Source organism: Artemia sp. Qi Xiang Cuo, chromosome 5 (assembly GCF_049724085.1).
Source record: "Artemia sp. Qi Xiang Cuo chromosome 5, ASM4972408v1, whole genome shotgun sequence".
Classification (NCBI taxonomy): domain Eukaryota; kingdom Metazoa; phylum Arthropoda; class Branchiopoda; order Anostraca; family Artemiidae; genus Artemia; species Artemia sp. Qi Xiang Cuo.
In genome coordinates this window covers 7,204,575-7,228,135 of record NC_142798.1, presented here as the reverse complement: position 1 = coordinate 7,228,135, position 23,561 = coordinate 7,204,575, and the positions used below count along the sequence as shown (strand labels likewise).

The window sequence follows — 23,561 nt, the reverse complement described above, 5'->3', positions numbered from 1 at the left end:
AGGTTGATATTCTTCTTTTTTTTTTACTTATAAATGACTGTTTTTAGCCAAATATAAAAGTCAATGGAGTCTCTATAGTGTTAAATCTAGTTGCATATTGAGGGTGCAAATATTGTGTCTGTATCTTTCGAAAGATTTTGCTGTTTTTTCTTTATTGCAATTCTTGCCATTTGAATGTGATGTATACTTCAAAATTAATTTGAATCTTTTAATTTGATTATTAATATTTGAAATTCTCTCTCTATACATTACTTTTCCGTTTTTTTCTAGAATTTAATTAATCTCTTATATTTTTTTTACGTATTTTATTCAGTTATATTTATTAACTTATTGTAAATCGTTGCTGTGTTTCATTTGTTGGTGTATTTTTGCAATTTCATTTATGTGTTGCAGCATTATGTGTTGGTCCTCAATTTCGAGGGAGATAAATAAATAAATTGTATTTTAGGATAGTCATTTCAATAGATGAGTTTGACTCCCATGCATGAAATTAAATCAACAAAATCGTTTCAATAGGTTAGGTTAATAAATATCTGATATTTAGATAACAACTAATCTAATTAAATAACGAGTAGATTTAATATATAAACTATTACCGCAGTCAATCTGGGTTTTGAGTATAGAAGATGGTTTATTATTAATATAATAAACCATCTGTGCTGAGGCTCAGGCCAATTAAACCCGTTGCCTTATCCTTCCCCTCCCTGAATACAATAATGTAGCACCAATAGCTGCTAAGCTACTGTTGTCCTTTCTGTCGTGACATTTTGAGTGCTTGTGCTGTCTTCAGTTTCTTCTAAAAAGGTTTTCAAAGATTGTTGCTTCTTAAAAGCAAGCTTATTTAAGCTTGCTTACAGCTTAAGCATACTTAATCTTTTCAGAAAAAATTGGGGAGAATTAGATTAGTTACTTAATTAGATTAGGATAACTTATTAAATAATCATAAATGTATTTCTGTTTCCTTATTAGTTTTAAATCTATGATCTTTAGATAAATATTGTTTAATAAACATGAAGTGATCATTTGAGTAAATTAACCGTTCGGTAAACAAATCACCGCCGTTTTTAAATGTACATCACCATCATCAATAATAGCTTCAAAGCTTGCTTAACACTCAATAGCTTTTTAACATTACAGCAAAGACTAGTTTGGCATCTGTATTATCTAACTTTTGTTCGTGATTCCGCATTTGTTGAAAACCGTCTGACGTTGTTAATTATATTGTTGTTAAATAAATTGCGGGTGGTTAATATGGTTAAAAATCTTTCAAATTTTTAAAAGATATCGAAACTTCGGTACTTGCGTGTTATAGCGACCACACTTTGTTCTTGATCTGTAACGAAGCCGTTTTCTGGGTCCGCTTTGAGATAGTCAGCTTAGCCTAAGCGAGATAAATAGTATCTGTGCAGGTATATTTTAATTAAATGTTTAATATATAGAGGTGGTTAGATTAGGTCAGGTATTTAATATATTGTTTTCTGGGTGGCCTGCTTTCCATAATTCCCTGTTGTAGTTTCCATAATTTTGTTACTAGAGTATTATATTTTCTTCACATTTTGGTATATTTCATTGGGATTAACTTCACTTGGGTGTGGTTGTTACAACTTGTAAGTACCAAAACTTCTTTTAGAATGGGTGAAGCTATGTACAGATTGGGAGGGAGTAGGGCATGTGCAGCTATTTTGGTTTGTTGGCGGCTTGGTGATGCAGTGATTCATTAGTAATAATAGTAGTAGTATTTTTGTGGCTATTATCTTTGTTTGGCCGAGTCGTTGGATAGTATTTGCCTGGACATCTTTTGTCATTATTATTAATTATTTCATATATCATGTCTACTACTATAATTACATTTAATTTTAGTTTGATTTGAATATTTAGCTTAACTGTACTATGTCTGAAGCTATTTTATATTTACAAAAATGGACTATTTTTATTTCTTAGAGAGGTCTTGCTTCATTGTTGGACCCCAAGAAAATTTTCAACTCGAACTACCACAGCTTGGCTGTTGATTGGAGGCCAGTTTGTTCGGTAAGTAGGTCTGCCCCATTTTGTTTATTAATTCGAAAACTCATTTAAAATTGCTTGAATGTAACTAATTTGATTTCATTAACTTAAAAGTGCAGTCGGAAAATCGAATGTGGCAAAAAAAGTCGAATGTGGCAAAATCGAAAAGTAGAACTCGATTGGTATTTTATGCATCGCCACTGCTCCGAATAACGATATTTGAGATTTGAATCTAGTTTAAAATTAAAGTTTATAAATCTAAACTTAAAAACTAATTATTAAACTTATTTAAATAATTTTAACATTGTACACAGTTCCAATCTAATTGAAGCATATAACGTACAGGTCCAAAAGAACGAGTCTTCTGAAATGGGACTGTCTAAAAACTCTTGTTATTGTTTCGCAAATTCTTTATTATTTGATTGGAATCATATACTGAGTTTTGATATTGTAAGGAGTTTGTTTATAACTTTTGCAAACGGGAATAATAATATTTTTTTTAAAATTAACTTTAGACTAATTAATATTTTATTTTAATAAGTTAGTCTAATTATTTATAAAGACTAATATTGTAAATACTGATATTAATAACAATAACATAATAATAACAAATAAATAATAACAAATAAAGACTAATATTAATTAGTTTAATTAATATTAGACTAATTAAAATAATTTTAGACTAATTAATAAATAGTTTTTTTTCATATTTTTCCTCTTTTTTCATAATTGTATTTTGCATTTTTCATTTTTTTATGTTATTTGTTCGTGTGTTTTAGCTGTTTGGTCCAGTTGTTTTTTCTTTGACATAAGTTGTCTGACTTGAAGCCACGATATTCAGCCATTTTCTTGTTTATTTTTCACTCCCATGATTAAAAATTTACCCAGTATATTTTTAATTTAATTTAATAATGGAAGGATAATGAAATTTCTGAGCAGACTTTTCGTAAAGTGTAAATTTTTTGTGCCATTATTTTGTGGTTTCTGGTAATGGTGATCAAATAAGGCACTAATCTGCTAATAGTGCTCAACTCATATAGAGTGAATAATGATTGCAGATATGCTGAAGCTCTTTTTGTCTTTACTGAAAATGAAATCTTATCTGCCATACAGGTTTGCATGGTCGGCACCTCCGCACCTCTTAATGTTGAGTAGTTTAAGATCTGCAGAAGAATGATAAGAAATAGTTTTTAGCATGTTAGAAATAGTTTTCTAGTGATCATGGACATGCGCAATACGTAAACTTAAATCCAAGAAACACCTTGGATAAAACTGTAAAATTTTTTGAATACAAGCTAGAAGATTTGCTGTGGATAAGAAAAAATGGGGTATTTACCTTGGGATTGTGGTATTTTAGTGGTATTGTGGTATTGTGTATTTTAGTGGTATGTGGTATGGTGGTATTGTGGTATTTTAGTAGATTGTAGTGGTATTTTATTTTTCAGTTTTATATTTAAATTCCTAGGCATATTGTTAACTAAGGATTATTTAAAGTTGATGTTAAATTAGCTGATTTTTGCTGAACGAAGTTTTGTTAAACAAATGGTTGTTTTTATTTAAAGTGATTAAGATTCTATTATAAATCCTATCTATCCCAGTTTACTTAAAGCTTCACCCTTTACCCCCTCAAGTTCCAATTTGCTTTAAAGCCTTTCTTATGACCTTCCCCCCTTTCATGGACGACGTGCTTTTCGTTTGGCTTCAGATGGACGGCTAAAAAGCAAAATTTTTTTCCGTCATCCTTAAAATGTTGCCTGGCCACCTTAAACGTTCTTTCGTTATAGCCCAGAAACTGGGATTGAACTTATGGCTAAGAGAAAGTGGGATGTCTAAAAAGCACATTTTATTTATCCTTCATTCTTAAAATGTGGTCTGGTTATCTTAAACGTTCTTTCGTTATGGCCCAGAAAGTGAGATCGAACTTGTAGCTAAGAGAAAGTGGGATGGCTAAAAAGCGTCTTTTTTATCCTTCATCCCTAAAATATGGCCTGGTCATCTTAAACGTTCTTTAGCTATAGCCCATAAAGTGGGATCGAACTTGTGGCTAAGAGAAAGTGGAATTGATGAAAAGCAGATTTTTTTATCCTTCATCCTTAAAATGTGGCCTGGCAATCTTAAACGTTCTTTCGTTATAGCCGAGAAAGTGGGATCGAACTTGTGGCTAAGAGAAAGTCGGATGGCTAAAAAGCGCATTTTTTATCCTTTATGCTTAAAATTTGGCCTGGCCATCTTAAACGTTCTTTTGTTATAGCCCAGATAGTGAGATCAAAGTTGTGGCTAAGAGAAAGTGGGATGGCTAAAAAGCACATTTTTGTATCCTTCATCCTTAAAATTTGGCCTGATGATCTTAGACGTTCTTTCGTTATAGCCTAGAAAGTGGGATCGAACTTGTGGCTAAGAAAAAGTGGGATGGCTAAAAAGCACATTCTTTATCCTTCATCCTTAAAATGTGGCCTGGCCATCTTAAATGTTCTTTCGCTATAGCCCAGGTAGTGGGATCGAACTTGTGGCTAAGAGAAAGTAGAATGGCTAAAAAACGCATTTTTTATCCTTCATCCTTAAAATCTTACCTGGCCATCTTAAACGTTCTTCCGCTATAGCCCAGAAAGTGGGATCGAACTTATGGCTAAGAGAAAGTGGGATGGTTAAAAAGAACATTTTTTATCCTTCATCTTTAAAATATGGTCTGGTTATCTTAAACGTTCTTTCGTTATAGCCCAGAACATGGGATCGAACTTGTGGCTAAGAAAAAGTGGGATGGCTAAAAAGCACATTCTTTATCCTTCATCCTTAAAATGTGGCCTGGCCATCTTAAACGTTCTTTCGCTATAGCCCAGGTAGTGGGATCGAACTTGTGGCTAAGAGAAAGTGGAATGGCTAAAAACGCATTTTTTATCCTTCATCCTTAAAATGTGACCTGGCCATCTTAAACGTTCTTCCGTTATAGCCCAGAAAGTGCGATCGAACTTATGGCTAAAAAGCACATTTTTTCCTTCATCTTTAAAATATGGTCTGGTTATCTTTAACGTTCTTTCGTTATAGCCCAGAACATGGGATCGAACTTGTGGCTAAGAGAAAATGGGATGGCTAAAAAGCACATTTTTTTTTATCCTTCATCTTTAAAATGTGGTCTGGTTATCTTAAACGTTCTTTCGTTATAGCCCAGAACATGGGATCGAACTTGTCGCTAAGAAAAAGTGAGATGGCTAAAAAGTACATTTTTTATCCTTCATCCTTAAAATGTGTCCTGGCCATCTTAAACGTTCTTTCGTTATAACCCAGAAAGTGGGATCGAATTTGTGGCTAAGAGAAAGTGGGATGGCTAAAAAGCACACTGTTTATCCTTCATCCGTAAAATGTGGCCTGGCCAAGTTAATCGTTATTTTACTATAGCCCAAAAAGCGGGATCGAACCACATTTTTTCGTACTGCTTACTGTTTGATATACGATCTGTCTAGAGTACCTAATGCTGTCCTTGGGCAATTCCTCTGAGACACATTTCTCAAATCTTCCTCAGCCTTTGGAAGCGGAGGCTCTATGCTGAGCCACATGTCAGAGGCTCTATACTGTCAAGATTTGTGTTAGGTCGTATTCGCTTACTATTGTGTATATTATTTCCAGGATTGCCGCTACGGTCAGTTCTTAAAGTGCTACAATTTGCGTGCTACACACTAATTTTCGGTGCTATAGTAAAAAGAAAAAACTGACTGTAACAGTGCCAAAATAGCACTTTCGTGGTATTTTAGTACTATTTTAGCAACCCCGAGCACGTGCTACAGTGCTACACATCATGAAATTAGACTGAAATTAGAGACCCTCAACAAAAATAATTGACAGTCCCTTTGGGTCATATTATTCACATTTTTGGACATTTTATCATTTAACAAACTTCCGAAATTATAAAGTTTCTTTTCCATTAATTTGTCTGAATTTGTTATTCATCACTTTCATTAATTGGGTATTCAGCTTAATACTTTTCAAATTTAAGAATGCTATCGTTATTTTACAAGTGGGTAAAATTTTCTACGGGGAAATTAGGGGGGGGGGACCCGCATAGGGTAGAATTTTCCAGAGGGAGAATTGTCCTTAGGGAGAGTTTTTCAAATTCCTTTAAGTTTGAAAATACGACGCAGGGGGGATTTTCCTAGGAGGAGAATTATTCGTGGATCGGGAGTTTTCAGCAGAGGGTAATTTTCCTTGAATTCAATTTTTTTGAAATCTTAGCCACGCATGGTGGGTAAGTCAACTCCATATAAAAAGTTTGCAAAAAGGTGAAAGGCTAGTAAAGACTTGGAGTTTATGTGAAAATTGGTTTCGTGTTGGAACTATTAAGAGGAATTATTGCAAATACAGACAAGAGCTATAATAGTGTTGATATTGTGTTTTTCAGTCAATCTGGTTGACATTATAAAAAGTTTTTAATGCTTTTTCAATTCTATAAGGAAATTCAGGTTAAGATGGTAGGGTTGCTTTTTATTAATGGAGGATGATTGTTTGCCAGAAACCGTACTTTGCAATCCAACTTGCAATCCAACTGGGGCTAAAAGAAGGTGGTTCATGAACGACATGCCCTTCGTAAAAAAATTTAAAGGAACTAGGAAGCTCAGGAGAATGGGTAAATAGTGGATCGATCGGAGTGAAAAGGAAATGTATTCAGCTGTATTTTTTCTCAAGTGCCGTGGTGCCGCAATAATTTTCTACTAGTAGATGTGACATAGAATAAAAACAAGGCGAAAATATGTTTTGGCTATTATAACAAACCTTTCAGAATTAGTAATGATTTATGTAAGTTGACAGGATTTGTATAAGTCGTTTAGTCGTTACATTACAAAACAAGGAGCATGCTTCCGAAGCCCCTATTTCCCTTATTTTGGACTCTCCAAACAATGTTTTTCTTATGAAATCCACAAAAAGGACGATAAAAATTATACTCTAGTCTTTTTGGGTTATGTATTACCCCAAAATGTACTTTTATAAAATACAATATCAACATCATTATAGCCCTTGTCTGCTTTTGCAACAATTCCTCTTTATATTATACTCTTTAAATTAATTAAGGAAAGAAACAATAAAAAATTGTAATAATTACAAATATCCTTTATAGACGGCCGAATGCATGGGTAAGAAATGGGAGTTGGTTTTGTCCCTAACGTTGGTCACTGAGCCACCCGTAATGAACGTTGCATCCCTCGGAAAACAGGACTGGTCACTGATATCAACATTTGGTAGCGGTCTCTATTCTCATTGTCCCTTGACTCAAATTAGTAAGGTTTATATTGATGTAACACAGAATCAGGTGAGTTCTTTTCTTCCTTTAATCTATTCATCATCTGTTTCTTCTCTTCGTATTACTTCTACTACTATTACTGCTACTAACAACTCACCGCAGCACCAAGTCGCCTGAGGCCAACACAGCTACGCACGCTCCTCCTCCACCCCAATCTATTCAAAGCCTCCCTTTTTACGCCCGCCCACGAAGTTCCCATTTCCTTTAAATCTTTCTATATGACGTCCTAACACCCCTGACGGGGACGACCTGCTTCCCGCTTAGCCCTAGACGGTTGGCCGAAAAGAACAATCTTCGGCAATCTGTCATCCTTCATCCGCACAATGTGCCCTAGCCACCTTAACCTTTCTTTCATTGTCGCCCTAGAAAGCGGTATTGAACCACATTTTTCGCACAGCCTATTGTTTGAAACACGGTCAGTCAGCCAGGCACCCAGAACAATCCGTAGGCAATTTATGTGGAAAATATCTAGCAAACCTTCAACCGTTTTTCAGAGCACCCATGCTTCAGAGCCATGTTTGACCACTGTCATCACTGTAGCTTCTAATATTCTAATCTTGGTTTGCACTTATCTTTCTACTCTTCCAAACTTTTTTTAACTGTGAAAAAACATCCTGAGCTTGGTATTCTACTTTTAACATCTTCACTGCTCCCACCATCTTTACTAATAATACTGCCAAGGTAAGTGAAGCTGCCCACATGGTCAATCTTTTCATTACCCAACGTCACCTTTTCGTCTTCACTTATTCCTACCCTTAGTGGCAGTCTTCTTAACATTAATTTTCAAACCTATTCTAGCACCCTGAACTCGCAAAACCTCTAAAACTTCATTCATTTTGCTCATCCTTCCTTTTAGGATGATTAAATCATCAGTATAATCTAAGGCCAGGAGACATTTTCTTCCCCATTTGATTCCGTGGTCTCCCATTGCCTTTCCTGTGCTCCTTAAGACAAGGTCCATCAAAATAATCCATATAAAGGGGGATAGAAAACAACCCTGCTTAACTCCTGATTTAATACAAAAACAGCTGCTATCCTCATTTCCTACCTTAACCGCAGTAGTGTTATTCTCGTACATAGCACTAATCACTTTAATGTATTTGTCTGGTATACCATACAAGGATAAAACCTTTACTAAAGCTCTTCTATCAACAGAATCAAACGGTTGCTCATAATCCATAACTCAGGCTAATTTATTTTATCAGTAAATTAGTCGCTGGATCTATGATCGATGCTTGCTAAGGGATAAAAATTGCCTAAATTTTCAAATTTTATTATAACTCACGTGATATAGCCTTCAGTTCTTTCATTTTGCTTTCTCATTTACATCTATGAAGTTTGTGCTTAGATTGTCTGTTTTTCCAGAAATAAGCAATGACGTGGAAGCACGGAGGCTGGAGAAAAAGATGAAAGAAAGGCTCCTCTAGCGAGGGCACTGTCGAGGTACACCACCAGTTGCCGACTTAAACTCGTTACTAATGAGTAATCCGGCTTTATTGTATAGTTCTTTGGGCATGGGAACTCTTAATCCATTTGGCCTGTCTCCCGGAATGCCATTGCACTTCCCAGATATGAATGGAATCCAACAAATGTTGGACGAAAAGACGAAAAACTTGAAACGTAAAAGTAGTGAAACATCACCAAAATCCACAAGTAGAAGTTCTCTACAAGAACCTGCTCCTTCTTGTGGTAGAGCATCTATTAATATATCATCACATGTATCTCATGTACAAATATACTCAAATGAGCCTTTCAACATTAACCTGATATCTTAATTTCAGAGAGACAATGCCCTCCCCCCTCCCTTCCTGGGATGTAAGAAGACATTAAATAAATATGAAAATAGTATATTGAGAAATATTTTCATTTAAATGTTAAAAAAAGCAAAGCTCTTGGTAGTTCTTGAATTCCCCCCCCCCCCATCATGGTAAATTTCTTTAGTAGCATTCGTAGCATTCGTTGATATGAAATGTTCAGTTTCTTGTTTATTGGGTTTGAATTTTCAAATTTTGTAAACATCGTGTTGAAAATGATAGAGGAAAACGGGGTGTCCCTCACCTGGGACATTTTCTGGTGTTACTCACGGCTGACATAAAACGTGAAATAGTTAGTAAATGAAGTACAAGGTGATGGTTCTCATAAAGTTTAGAAAAGCTTAGGGCGAAATAAGTCTGCAGCATTGCCACTTCTAGCGATAAATAGTTAAGCAAAATATCAATTAAATTACTTAGATTTGTGAAGACGAATCCAGTTCTTCAAGCAATCATTTATAGTAAGTTGAGACGTACTTGAAAAACAGTTGCCTCTGTTTAAAATAACTATATAATTAATTTAAAATAAATATTAAGTCTATTTAAAATAAATTAACTATAAAAAATATAGTTGCTCTACCTAAAAAAAAAGAAAAAAAAACATCTGTTTAACGGTTTTTCAGTTAGAAAAAAAGGTACAGCTAACCGGTCATCAGTTCTCTTTTAAAACGAACAGTTCTCTTCTAAAAATATATAAAACGAACAGAAACAAGTGGCGAGGAGTGAGGAGCTGTAAACAATCTAAGTGCGTTAGAAGTCATGCATGTGGTGTAATATATATGTTACCGTGTATATCCGAAATCCGTTTAATGTCGACATTCACCGGTGAATGTCCGAAATTCCTTTTTCTCTGCTTGGATTCATTTAGCTTTGCGAGTGAACTTTTTCAGTCTTATGCAAGCTATGATGGTAAATTTTAAAGTTAAGTTAGATTATGTTAGTTTAGGTTAGGTTAAATTTGGTTATAAATATTAGAAATGGGTTAAAAACCTAAGCTAACCCAACCTAACCTGTCATCATCAAACCCTGCATTAAATTGAAAAAGTTGACTGGCAACGCTGACTAAATCCAAGGAAAAAAAAGTTTTTCGGACATTCACTGGTGAATTTCGAAAATCACGAATCTCGAACATTCACGGTAATATATACATGCCTCTACAGTGTACCCAATTTTAATTTCAAATGTTCCCTCACTATGATGGGAACACCATACCTTTTTCACTGACCAAGAAACTATTTGACCGATGTGTCTTGATTTACCGTTGATTTATATATTTTCAGACGGGAAGACAATTCCAATTGCTACCAGAGACTCAAGTTTTGACCAGTACTAGAAACGGGTTAAAGTCATATTTTGCTGTCTACGATGTTCAACAATCTACTGACGACGGACGTTTGAATATCAGAGCTATATATGAAAAGCCTATTGTTTACGGTGTCATTCCACCCCCTCCATTGTATGCGACTCGATTTGTAGCTGGTGAGTATGGCATTGAGCATGGTGTAATAACTCCTGTTATGTGAGAAGTTTTGAAATCATCTTTTTATAAAGAATCTGAACCACTAAAGTACCAATGACATTAAGATAAAATCATTTTGTGCCATTAGACCTATCTTACGTATGTCCATGCCTAAGAATCACGACATTCGAAGATTTCTCTTTTTGTTATTTCAAAATTGCGACGTTTTTAGGGCATTACCACACTTTCGTCAGTGTTGCCATGTCGAATCGTGAAAATAAATAAGTAATTTAATTAGTTTAACTTGTCAACGCTTTTTGTCGATAAAAATTTAAACATTAGCAATCTGTTGATTCCCAAAAACAACTTCAAAGGAAAGTTCTATCTTCTTAAGCTCTTTGGCGGCCTGCGTTTTTAGCCTCTTTAGCTCTTTAGCCTTTAGCGTTTTAGCTTTTTTTCTGATGTTTCACTTGCGTTTCTTTTTTTTAATTTGGCATCCGCTACTGCAAAAAACTGCATAACTGCACATAGAGGCACTCTTCATTGAACTATCGGATTCCGGTTTTTTGTTTTATAATTTTTTCAAGAAATAAGTGATTGTGTAAGTTTCCATTTAACTAATTCAAAGCTCAAATTTCATTTTCAGTGTCATTGGTTTTTTAAGATTTAGTACTTACTCTAGTCTCGTACAAAAAATGTGCTGTAATATGAAAAATTGGTTAATGCATTAATGAGCAATTTTAATTGCCGTCATGTTCACGCAAGATTTTCTTTCTATGACAGTTGCTGTTGTTAAGAAAAAATCTAAGCAATACTTTACGAGGTTGTTGCTGTTGCATAGAAAAGATGCTTAAAAAATTGCCTAGTTGCCTAAATAAATCTAAATTTTTTTCAACTTAATGAATTTTTATACTAACCTGCAAAATTTCAGAAGTCGGCAACTGAATTGCAATATTAAGCGAACATTGATTTTGTGTGATCATGTGTGTGAACCTAGAATGACTCGTATTAGAATAATCGTGCACCAAAGATGGAAGAGGTTTTGCTCTTTTGTTTTTTAAAAGTGAAGAACCGTTATTCAGCCTCTCCGGTTACCGGATTTCACGTCGCCCGATGGGGGTTTCTTGGAAGGATCTTTCCATCGGGGAAAGGACATTGCTATTAAGGGGGCACCGTATTTCCCAGCATTATTTAAAAAAAGATCAGAAATTAAATAAAAAAACAAGTCTTTCAACTGAAAGTAAGAAGCACTTCAAAACAACTTAAAAAGAAGAGAAATTAAAAGCCTCTCCGGTTACCGGATTTCACGTCGCCCGAAGGGGGTTTCTTGGAAGGATCTTTCCATCGGGGACAGGACATTGCTATTAAGGGGGCACCGTATTTTCCAGCATTATTTAAAAAAAGATCAGAAATTAAATATAAAAAAACAAGTCTTTCAACTGAAAGTAAGGAGTACTTCAAAACAACTTAAAAAGAACAGAAATTAAAAGCCTCTCCGGTTACCGGATTTCACGTCGCCCGATGGGGGTTACTTGGTAGGATCTTTCCATGGGGGAAAGGATATAGCTATTAAGGTGGCACCGTATTTCCCAGCATTATTTAAAAAAAGATCAGAAATTAAATAAAAAAACAAGTCTTTCAACTGAAAGTAAGGAGCACTTCAAAACAACTTAAAAAGAACAGAAATTTAAAGCCTCTCCGGTTACCGGATTTCACGTCGCCCGAAGGGGGTTACTTGGTAGGATCTTTCCATTGGGGAAAGGACATTGCTATTAAGGGGGCACCTTATTTCCCAGCATTATTTAAAAAAAGATCAGAAATTAAATAAAAAAACAAGTCTTTCAACTGAAAGTAAGGAGCACTTCAAAACAACTTAAAAAGAACAGAAATTTAAAGCCTCTCCGGTTACCGGATTTCACGTCGCCCGAGGGGGGTTACTTGGAAGGATCTTTCCATCGGGGAAAGGATATTGCTATTAAGGGGGCACCGTATTTACCAGCATTATTTAAAAAAAGATCAGAAATTAAATAAAAAAACAAGTCTTTCAACTGAAAGTAAGGAGCACTTCAAAACAACTTAAAAAGAACAGAAATTAAAAGCCTCTCCGGTTACCGGATTTCACGTCGCCCGATGGGGGTTACTTGGAAGGATCTTTCCATCGGGGAAAGGACATTGCTATTAAGGGGGCACCGTATTTTCCAGCATTATTTAAAAAAAGATCAGAAATTAAATAAAAAAACAAGTCTTTCAACTGAAAGTAAGGAGCACTTCAAAACAACTTAAAAAGAACAGAAATTAAAAGCCTCTCCGGTTACCGGATTTCACGTCGCCCGATGGGGGTTACTTGGAAGGATCTTTCCATCGGGGGAATTGCTATTAAGGGGGCACCGTATTTCCCAGCATTATTTAATAAAAGATCAGAAATTAAATAAAAAAAAACAAGTCTTTCAACTGAAAGTAAGGAGTACTTCAAAACAACTTAAAAAGAACAGAAATTAAAAGCCTCTCCGGTTACCGGATTTCACGTCGCCCGATCACGTCGCTCCGATTCCTGTGCATTAGCATTTGGTTTGTCCTTATAAAGAAGGAATTTGCAGTTGCTCACTTCTCAAGAAAATGATTATTGATAATTTACTGAAAGATTAAATAATTTAAGTTAAATAAAAAAGATAAGATATTAATAGAATCTAATTGTCAATAAAATAAGTAACAATGAAGATTCCGACTATAGTCTAATTCGTTTTGCAGCTTTTCTGTCGACTATTAATGATTCAGGGGCTGTTTAGAGAGTAGTCCTGATTGAATGATATTAATTTAAAAATTATTTGAGTTCGTATTTTAGATTACAGTATCAGATTTGAATGAATGTAGTTTTTCTAAAAACATATAGCCCAAATAGTATTTTAAGAAGGGAAACTGGTGCTATTGTCGACAACAAATATAACCAACGCCATCTAGCGTTGAGCAACTTTCAGCCAAAAACTGGATAATACTAGTATTTCCATATGCTTTCCATGTACATTCTTGTCGTTCCATGTGACTTTCTATGTGTTTCCGTCAGAGTAAATGAAGCAGAATTCTGTCCCTGGTAGGGATACCAACTGAATTTCAAGAAGCCTATATTTTCTATACTTTCATATACTTAAGATTTTCTATATTTAAACTGCCAAGATTTTCACTAGCGGACCTAGGCTTACTTTGTGCAGACTGCTACTGCTATTCCTAACAAGACTGCCTAATACAGTTTCTTGTGGGTCACTTATTTTTTTTATTCTTGTGCTCCCAGTGGAACTTGCAAATTTGGAATTAGCGTACAGCAGTAACTTGTACAAGAAGAACAAGATATTTATATAATTGTAACCATTAGTTTCATACTTTATATTCATTAGTAAATAGGGACGAAGACCACACTACCTTTCCATGATAAACATCAACAACAAGTAGAACAATGGGAAAATCTTTTCGCAAGAAAGTGGAATTTTGTATTTGAATGAATATTCTGACCCTATGTACAAGGGCCGTCCTCACCAAAAAATTAAATATATAAAAGAAAAGAGACTTACAATAAAATGCAACGATTAAAACTAAAATGAAAATTTTTAAACCTGTCCAAGCATTCTTACTTCAGCAAAGTTCAACTTTAGGACTTGAGTCCTGGTGGAACAACACTGAAGTAAAGAGACTGGTACTGTAAGTCTATTTTCTTTTATATATTTATGTTTTGCTGAGGGCGGCCCTTCGACATAAGGTTGAATTATTTGAATTATTCATTCAAATACAAAATTCCACTGTGTTGTGAAAAGATTTCCCTATTGTTCTTCTTGTTGTTGACGTTTATATTCATTAGTCTCATATAAAGCCAGAAGTATAATATTAATTAGCATTTTTTTTTTAGAATGATATAAATTTGCTTTAAAATAGGGAATTTTTCCTGTTTTGGAATGCTTTTATTAAAAAAAAAAAAAAATGCAATGCAAATTTTTAAAATGTAATTCAGTAATTGGGTCTAACTGATTTTCAGCTACTGAGTTCATAGTAAAATTGTCATCTTACGAAATAGTTGAAACTTGTATAGGGGAACAAACCTTAAGTAAACTGCAGCACCAAGCCGCCTGAGGCCAATACAGCCACTCACACTCCTCCACCCCAATCTAATCAAAGCCTTCCTTTTTACACCCTCCTACGAAGTTCCCATTTCCCTTAAATCTTTCTGTATGACGTCCTCCCAACCCAGACGAGGACGACCTGCTTTCCGTTTAGCCCTAGACGGTTGGCCGAAAAGAACAATCTTCGGCAATCTGTCATCCTTCATCCGCACAACGTTCCCCAGCCACCTCAACCTTTCTTTCATTATAGCCCTAGAGAGCGGGATAGAACCACATTTTTCGTACAGCCTATTGTTTGAAATGCGGTCAATCAGCCGGGTACCTAGAACAATCCTTAAGCAATTTCTCTGGAAAACATCTAGCAAATCTTCATCCGCTTTTTGGAGCACTCAATCTTCAGAGCCATATTTGACCACTGTCATCTCTGTAGCTTCTAATATTTTAATCTTGGTTTGCAGACTTATCTTTTTATTCTTCCAAACTTTTTTTTAACTGTGAAAAAACACCCTGAGCCTTGGCTATTCTACTTTTAACATCTTCACTGCTCCACCATCTTTACTAATAAAACTACCAAGGTAAGTGAAGCTGCCCACTTTTATCACCTTTCTTATAAAGTGGCTTAATTAAGGTTTTCCTAAAATCTTTAGGTACTTCCCCTTTTTCAAAAATCATATTCAGAATCTTCAGTAACTTATTTCTAACCTCTGAGCCACCATATTTAAGAAATTCATTTACAGCCCTATCAGCACCTGGAACCGTATTATTTTTTAATCCTTTTAGTACTGTCGCTAATTATTACTCACAAAAAAAAAAATCTTCCTTCACATCCAAGGTATCACAAACTTTTTCATTTTCCTCTATATCTTTTCCTGCAACTCTATCTTGGTTTAACAAACTCTCAAAATGTTCTGCCCATCTCTTCTTAACTCTTTCCTTATTATTAATTGTGGCCCCATTCCTATCTTTAACTGGGCCAAATCCGGATTGACTACTCCCTCTCAATTTATTAACATGCCAGTACAATATTTTACCATTATGCCGTCTAGCTGCATCTTGTAGATCCTCGGCAATTTTATCCATGGCCTCCACTTCACACCTCCATAGTTCATATTTTAATGCTTTCTCCACTTTCTTTACATTCCTTTTATTTTCATATGATCCATCACTCAGATAATTCTTGTAGAAGTTCTTTCTCCTTTCTATTAACCATAAAGCTTTTTCACTAATATTCTTAGCTGCAGTCCTAGCTTTCTTTCCTAAGACACCTTCAGCAACTTCACAAATTATTTTTCAAAAATTATTCCAACCATCTTCCACATTTTCAAATCTTAAACTCTGAAGTTTAGTATTTAACTGTTCCTGGAAATTTTCTCTCAAATTCTCATCATGGAGTCTACCAACATCATAACCTTTGGGGAGGTAGTTACCCTTCGGAAATTTCAGCTTTAAATTAACCCTTGACACTACTAGATGGTGATCTTTACTTTTAACATAGATAACAGCACTCCTATAAACCCTAGCATCTTGTATTGATCCTGCCAGTCTTCGGTTTACTATAATATAATCAATAAGATTTGCTGTCTTACCATCACGTGAATACTATGTTAACTTATGAGCCATTTTATGACCAAACACCGTGTTGGTTATAACCAGAATGTTGTACCTACAAAATTGCAGAAGTCTGTATCTATCACGGTTTTCTATTCAAACACCAAATTTACCGAGGTTAGAATACTATATATCCCTGTTTTTATCAACCGGGGAAATAAAATCCCCCAGTAAAAACATCATATTTCTTCCCTGAATCCGGTTCATTTGATCCTGTAAGTAAAACTTCTCTGAGTCACTAGTGTCTCCATCAGTTGGTTCTACAGGGGTATACAATACTTTAGTTGATACCCTGAAGTTTTTAGTCATAAAATGAGTAATTAGTATTCTATTATTAATACCTTTCCACCCTAAAACAGACTTAGCAGCTTCCGTATTCATCATGAGCCCTACCACCTGTCTATGTACCCCATCCTTCCTGCCTGAGTAAACAAATTCTATATCACCTAATTTCGTGCTTCCTATCCCTGGGATACGAGTTTCTGAAACTCCTAATAAGTCCAGTTCGAATCGTCTGAATTCGTCTGTCAAAATGTCGATACGATGGTCATTTTTTAATGTCGTAACATTGCAAGTTCCAATTTTCATGTTCTTTAAATCATTGAAATTATTTTGGCCTCAGGAAAAGCAATGATCTCGGATACCAGTGCAGGACGGGGATCACCTATCCTCTCAAGTCTACACCGAAGTGCTTAAGCCCGCTTAGAACCGGACAGCAAGAAGTCTCTGGGACCTCCATGAATGGAGGCTTTGTGCAATCCTGGGCCCATCTTGGTCACAACATGGTTTTCAGCACTTGGCGATTTTATTCTATCAGAATCTTTTGTCCTAAAATCCTTTGGTTGAGGATATTAAAAATCGTGAAATAGCTATGGGAAAAAGAGCTTTAAAAAAAGTTGTTTGTTTTGCATAATAAAAGGCAAATCAGAGGAATGAAGACTGTTCAAGTTCTAGAAGAAGAAGATTATTTTCAGATTGATTATCAATTGGTAGGAAAAGGCAAAGTTTTTTTTTAATGTTATTTTATTTGCAAAGTAATTAGGTTAGGGTTGGGGTGATGCACAGACACTGTAGCTAAAATAAAATTTTTGAATTTTGGAGTAGACATTGTGAACCATAGTTCTTAGACAGGTGCTTTTGAAAACTCATGCCACCGCAAAACTTTGAATATCTTTTGGTCACAGATGACAAACCACTTCCTCCGAGAAATGAAGTGACAACTTCTTGTAACGGGTATCAACCGAATTCGGTGGTGGAGATGTTTGGCATACATCCTCCGTATGCACGAATATCGGCATTGGCATAGGCGACCTTTACATTGGCAACCACCAGGAAGTTGTACCCGGGGAATATCAAGAAAAGCATTGCGCCGGATCTACCAGAAGGATCTACACATCCTGTACACCTCCGTTCAATAAGAATGTAAAGATATTATTGCAGCAGCAAACCCGAGGGATGATTGGTAGCTCCTTCTTGATAGCCTGGGTACTTCAGGAGACACATATGGTCTTAATGTCTGAGCCAGTGTCATCTTAGTCAGAGAATTATTGAGGAGTGTGTTGAGGAGAATTCGGCAAATCAGAAAAATTTTAGAAAAACTTCAGGAAATAACAGGACAAATTGGAACATCGTGACATGCTATTATTTGCCTGTCGCACATCGAACTGTTCACATCTTAAAACCATGATTGAAAAGTTCATCGTTATGAATCATAGGCAGCGCGCTATCGCTGCCTAAGTAAAGAACGATGTGGGCACGCAATGTGTGTTTTTTTTTTCCTCCATACTCGGGCAATTCGTATCGAAGGAGTTGTCGTAGAAACTTCAAAAAAGGCTCATTCGATTGGAAATTCGAAGGGCTAGTGCCCTTTTTAATTGTCGAAAGTGATTGGAGGGAAACTATCCCCCCACGCCCATCATTTCCCCAAACACATCCAATCAAAATTTTGTGAGATAGCCATTTTGTTCAGCGTAGTTGATTTCCAGAGAGAAAATATGTTTTTGAGGAGGATAATCCCCCACAGCCCTCAGGGCAAGTGTTTTAAGTTATGCCCTGAGGGCATATAAGGTTTTTATAGAAGGCGTTGTCGTAGAAACTTCAAAAAAGGCTCATTCGATTGGAAATTCAAATGGCTAGTGCCCTTTTTAATAGTCGATAGTGATTGGAGGGCAACTAGCCCTTCCCACGCCCATCATTCCCCCAAACACATCAAATCAAAATTTTGAGATAGCCATTTTGTTCAGCGTAGTTGATTTCCAGATAGAAAATAGGTTTTTGAGGAGGACACTCCCCCACAACCCTCGGGGCAAGGGTTTTAAGTTATGCCCTGAGGGCATATAAGAACCATGTCGGCACAATGTACTATTTATTATTTTTTCCTTTAGAGCAGGGCACTTCATATGGAAGGGGTCGTTGTAGAAACTTCAAAAGGGGCTCATTCGATTGGAAATTGAGAGTTCTAGTGCCCTTTTCAATAGTCGAAAGTGATTGGAGGGCAACTAGCCCCCCCCCCCCTCACGCCCATCATTCCCCTAAACACATTCAATCAAAATTTTGAGATAGCCATTTTGTTCAGCGTAGTTGATTTCCAGATAGAAAATATGTTTTTGAGGAGGACACAACCCTCAGGGCAAGGGTTTTAAGTTATGCCCTGGGGGCATATTCGGTTTTTATAGAAAGCGTTGTCGTAGAAACTTCAGACAAGGCTCTTTGGGTTGTAAGTAGAAAGGGCTAGTAATCGTTTTAATTGTTAAAAGTGATTGGAGGGCAACTACCCCCTCCCACACCCATCATTTCTCCAAACACATCCAATCAAAATTTTGAGATAGCCATTTTGTTCAGCGTAGTTGATTTCCTCGTAGAAAATATGTTTATGGGGAGGACACTCCCCCACAACCCTCAGGGCAAGGGTTTTAAGTTATGCGCTGGGGACATATAATGTTTTCATAGAAGGCGTTGTCGTAGAAAATTAAAAAAAGGCTCATTCGATTGGAAATTCAAATGGCTAGTGCCCTTTTTAATAGTCGAAAGTGATTGAAGGGCAACGAGCCCCCCCCCCCACCATGCCCATCATTTCCCCAAACACATCCAATCAGAAATTTGAGATAGCCATTTTGTTCAGCGTAGTTGATTTCTCGGTAGAAAGTATGTTTTTGAGGAGGACACTCCCCCAGAGCCCTCAGGGCAAGGATTTTAAGTAATGCCCTGGGGGCAAGGTTTTTATAGAAGGCGTTGTCGTAGAAACTTCAAAAAAGGCTCATTAGATTGGAAATTCAAAGGACTAGTGCCCTTTTTAATAGTCGAAAGTAATTGGAGGGCAAATAGCCCCCCCCCCCCCACACTCATCATTCCCCCAAATACATCCAAACAAAATTTTTAGATAGCCATTTTATTAAACTTAGTTGAAAGTTTTGGAAACTAGGTCTTTAAGGATGATAACCCCTCCCCCCACAGCCCTCAGGGCAAGGGTTGTAAGTTATGCCCTGGGGGCATATTAAGTTTTTATTGAAAAGCGTTGTCGTACAAACTTCAAAAGGGCTCATTCAATTGGAAACTGAAAGGGCTAGTGCCTTTTTTAATAGTTGAAAGTGATTGGATAGCGACTAACGCCCCTCTCATGCCCACCATTTCCCCAAACACATCGAATTAAAATTTTGAGATATCCATTTTGTTCAACGTAGTTGAAAGTTCTAGAAATTTTGTCTTTTAGGATGATAACCCCCTCAGACTCCTCAGTGCAAGGGTTGTAAGTTATGCCTTTTTTATTGAAAGCGTTGTCGTAGAAACTTCAAAAAGGCTCATTCAATTGGAAATTGAAAGGGCTAGTGCCTTTTTTAATAGTTGAAAGTGACTGGAGCGACTGACGCCCCTCTCACACCCATCAATATCCCATACGCATCCAATCAAAATTTTGAGATATTCATTTTGTTCAACGTAGTTGAACGTTCTGAAAATTAGGTCTTCTAGGATGATAATCCCCTCAGAGCCCTCAGTGCAAGGGTTGTAAATTCTTCCCTGGGGGCATATAAGGTTTATATAGAAATTTGTTGTATAAATCATGGGCAGCGCGATTGCGCTGCCTAAGTAAAGGACGAGGACACTCGAAAACGATACAAGAAACGGGGACTAAGTAAAGAGGAGGACACTCTCCCACAACCCTTAGGGCAAGGGTTTTAAGTTATGCCCTGGGGGCATATAATGTTTTTATAGAAGGCGTTGTCGTAGAAACTTGGAAAAGGGCACATTCGATTAGAAATTCAAAGGGCTAGTGCCCTTTTTAATAGTCGAAAGTGATTTGAGGGCAACTAACCCCCCTCTTGCACCCATCTTTTCTCGTAAAACATACACTCCCTATTTTCGATATCTATTTTATTTAACGTAGTTGAAAGTTTTGGAAATTAGGTTTATAAGGATGACAACCCCGCCCCCCCCCCCCGCCCTCAGAGCAAGGGTTGTAAGTTATGCCCTGGGGGGGGGGGGTGTAAGGTTTTTATTGAAAGCGTAGAAACTTCAAAAGGGCTCATTCAATTGGAAATTGAAAGGGCCAGTGCCTTTTTTAAAAGTTGAAAGTGATTGGAGAGTGACTAACGCCCCTCTCACGCCCACCATTTTCCATTTCCAGCATACAAAAAGCAGGCCAAACTATAAATTCTTAAAAAACGAAAAGAGTTTAAGTATTATTTTCTTTTTCCCTAAAAAGACTATGTCAATATAAAATGAACAGAAATTAATTAAAAAAATCTTTTTCCATAAAATAAGTTTTTCAAAGAAAAGTAAAGAACACCATTAAACAAAAAATGAGCAAAAATAAAATCAAATATTCTACCAAGCGTGAAACTACCACAAATCAGCATCGATAAATAAATGAAACCCAAAACGAACAGAAATTACAATAAATAACCGATTCAAACTCAAAACGAGCAGAAATTAACTTAAGTTTGGCTCAAAACCCCTATGCCTTCCCAAGGCCAGAGCATAATTTGCACTTTACGGAAAAAAATATAAATGATTTTACTTTTATAACTTTAATAAATCAAATAATGTTAACATTTTGATTACTAAATATCAGTATATGTACATTAAACTGACAATGCACATTCATTTGTATTTTTTCAGTAAAGTCAGGGAAGGGATAGGCGTTTTCAGCCCAACTTATGTTAATTTCTGCTCGTTTTGAGTTTGACTCGGTTATTTATTGTAATTTCTGTTCGTTTTGGGTTTCATTTATTTATCGATGCTGTTTTGTGGTAGTTTCACGCTTGGTAGAGTGTTTGATTTTGTTTTTTGCTCATTTTTTGTTTAATGGAGTTCTTTACTTTTCTTTGAAAAACTTATTTTGTGGAAAAATTTTTTTTTAATTAATTATGAGTAAAGAACGACTCGCGCTACTAGTCATTGAAGCTTGAAGCAGGAATTTCAATAAGAATACATACATCAAAACAATTTGCTATTTATGGTGATTCCAAATGTATAAAATTCATTTAGTAATTCTTTATTAATAGAAATAGTTAAAACAAAATTTCAATAATAGCCAACGGAGAGCAGAGCTTGATGTGCACTGAGTGTAAAAATAATCATATTAAAAATTTTGAGCCTGATAATGGCTGATAAGGCAAAAGGAGAGTACATCCTCAGAAAGGAGCGTGATTTTGTTGAAAACTATAGCATCAAGCTCAGCACCCGACATCAGAAATGAACACTATCATGTAGGACCAGAAAGCGGGTATTTATTTGACCTTGTAAGGATGTATTTAACTTCAAATTTAAGTTTATATAAATTTAATTAGGTTTGAATTGTATTGTTAATTAAATAAATTAAAATAATTAAATTGTGTAAACGTAATTTAATTTGTTAACGTGTTTGTCTTCGCCCATTCCACACCTAATATTTGCGATTCTAAAATTTTACCACCATAAACATATGATAAAGTTGTAAATTTATTGGCATAACTTTTTTAGGTCACGGAAATGAAAGAGGCACGGTAGTAACTCAAATAACAAATACGCGTGCTTCAGATGCCATCAAGGTCGTTTATTTAGAAGCTCTACCCTGGTATCTTCGTGTTTATGGTCATACCCTTAGTGTAATATCCTTGAATACAAAGGAAAATCTGTTCCCAGGTTAGTAGCCACTCTTTCAACTAATACAATAGTGGTTTAGCTGCTTATGATTTCGATCTAAAATCAAGCAAATTTATTATAAAAGTTTTTTTTTCTTCTGTTTTTACGACCCTAAATATAATTTCTTTGAAGAAAAGCTATTCCCGGCTTAGTAGCTACTCTGTTAACTAATATAGGAGAGTGGTAGGTTCTTATGATTATGAGCTAAAATGAAGCAAATCTACTATAAAAGTTCGGTTTGTATCACTAGTCATATGTTTTTTTTTTTTGTTAATTTACGAAAAAATAGATTTATTATAAATATTGAAAAATATTTTTAGTGTTTATTTCATCCTATTTATTCTTTTTCAGTTATATATCTATTTATCTTTTTATTTTTAACTTCTTTTTTTACGAACTTCTTTTTAAATGTAATTTCTTTGAATAAAAAGGAAGAGTTGCTTTCATCTTAGTAGGAAATCAAATCTGTAATTACCACAGGAGTGGGAAAGCTTATTTGTTCATGAGCTCGACCTTGAAATTTTGTAAATCTATTTTTAAATGGTGACTAATTTTTTTGTCAATTTACAAAAAAAATAGATTTATTACAAATATTGAAAAATGTTTTTAGTGTTTATTATATCTTTCATCCTATTTATTCTTTTTCACTTATATATATATATATATATATATATATATATATATATATATTTATCTTTTTGTTTTAACTTCTTTTTTTACAATCTTCTTTTTAAATGTAATTTCTTTGAATAGAAAGGAAGAGTTGCTTTCATATTAGTAGCAAATCTGTAATTACCACCTGAGTGGGAAACCTTATTTGTTCATAAGCTCGTGCTTGAAATTTTGTAAATCTATTTTTGTAAAATTTTGTTAATATATTTTTAAATGGTGACTAATTTTTTTGTCAATAGTGCATGATCCGGCCACTAACAATTTTTTAGGGGCCTGTATGCCAATATGTATGGAAAATATGTATGACATTATTTAGTAATACTACTACTACTACTACTTTCATTATTTCTTATTTTTTTCTTAAATGGTGAATATTTTTTTTGTCAGGGATATATTTTGATCCGGCCGTTAACTGTTTTTTAGTAGCCTATATGCCAGCTATGCAAGTGGTTATCTGGAAAATACGCATGATATTATTTAATAATTAAAAATAT

At 35.3% G+C, this 23,561-nt stretch overlaps 1 protein-coding gene across 3 annotated transcripts in view; it reads left to right on the top strand.

Moving 5' to 3' along the window:
* The window catches only part of LOC148951757 (GPI-anchor transamidase component PIGT-like), a 63,815-nt gene that overhangs the window by 20,730 nt on the left and 19,524 nt on the right, over nucleotides 1-23,561 (top strand). For all 3 annotated transcript variants that reach the window (XM_089089320.1, XM_089089319.1, XM_089089318.1), the window contains exons 5-8: nucleotides 1,942-2,028; nucleotides 7,109-7,300; nucleotides 10,383-10,581; nucleotides 22,234-22,395. In XM_089089320.1, coding sequence (XP_088945446.1) covers nucleotides 1,942-2,028; nucleotides 7,109-7,300; nucleotides 10,383-10,581; nucleotides 22,234-22,395 — 640 coding nt within the window. The remainder of the gene's footprint in view (nucleotides 1-1,941; nucleotides 2,029-7,108; nucleotides 7,301-10,382; nucleotides 10,582-22,233; nucleotides 22,396-23,561) is intronic.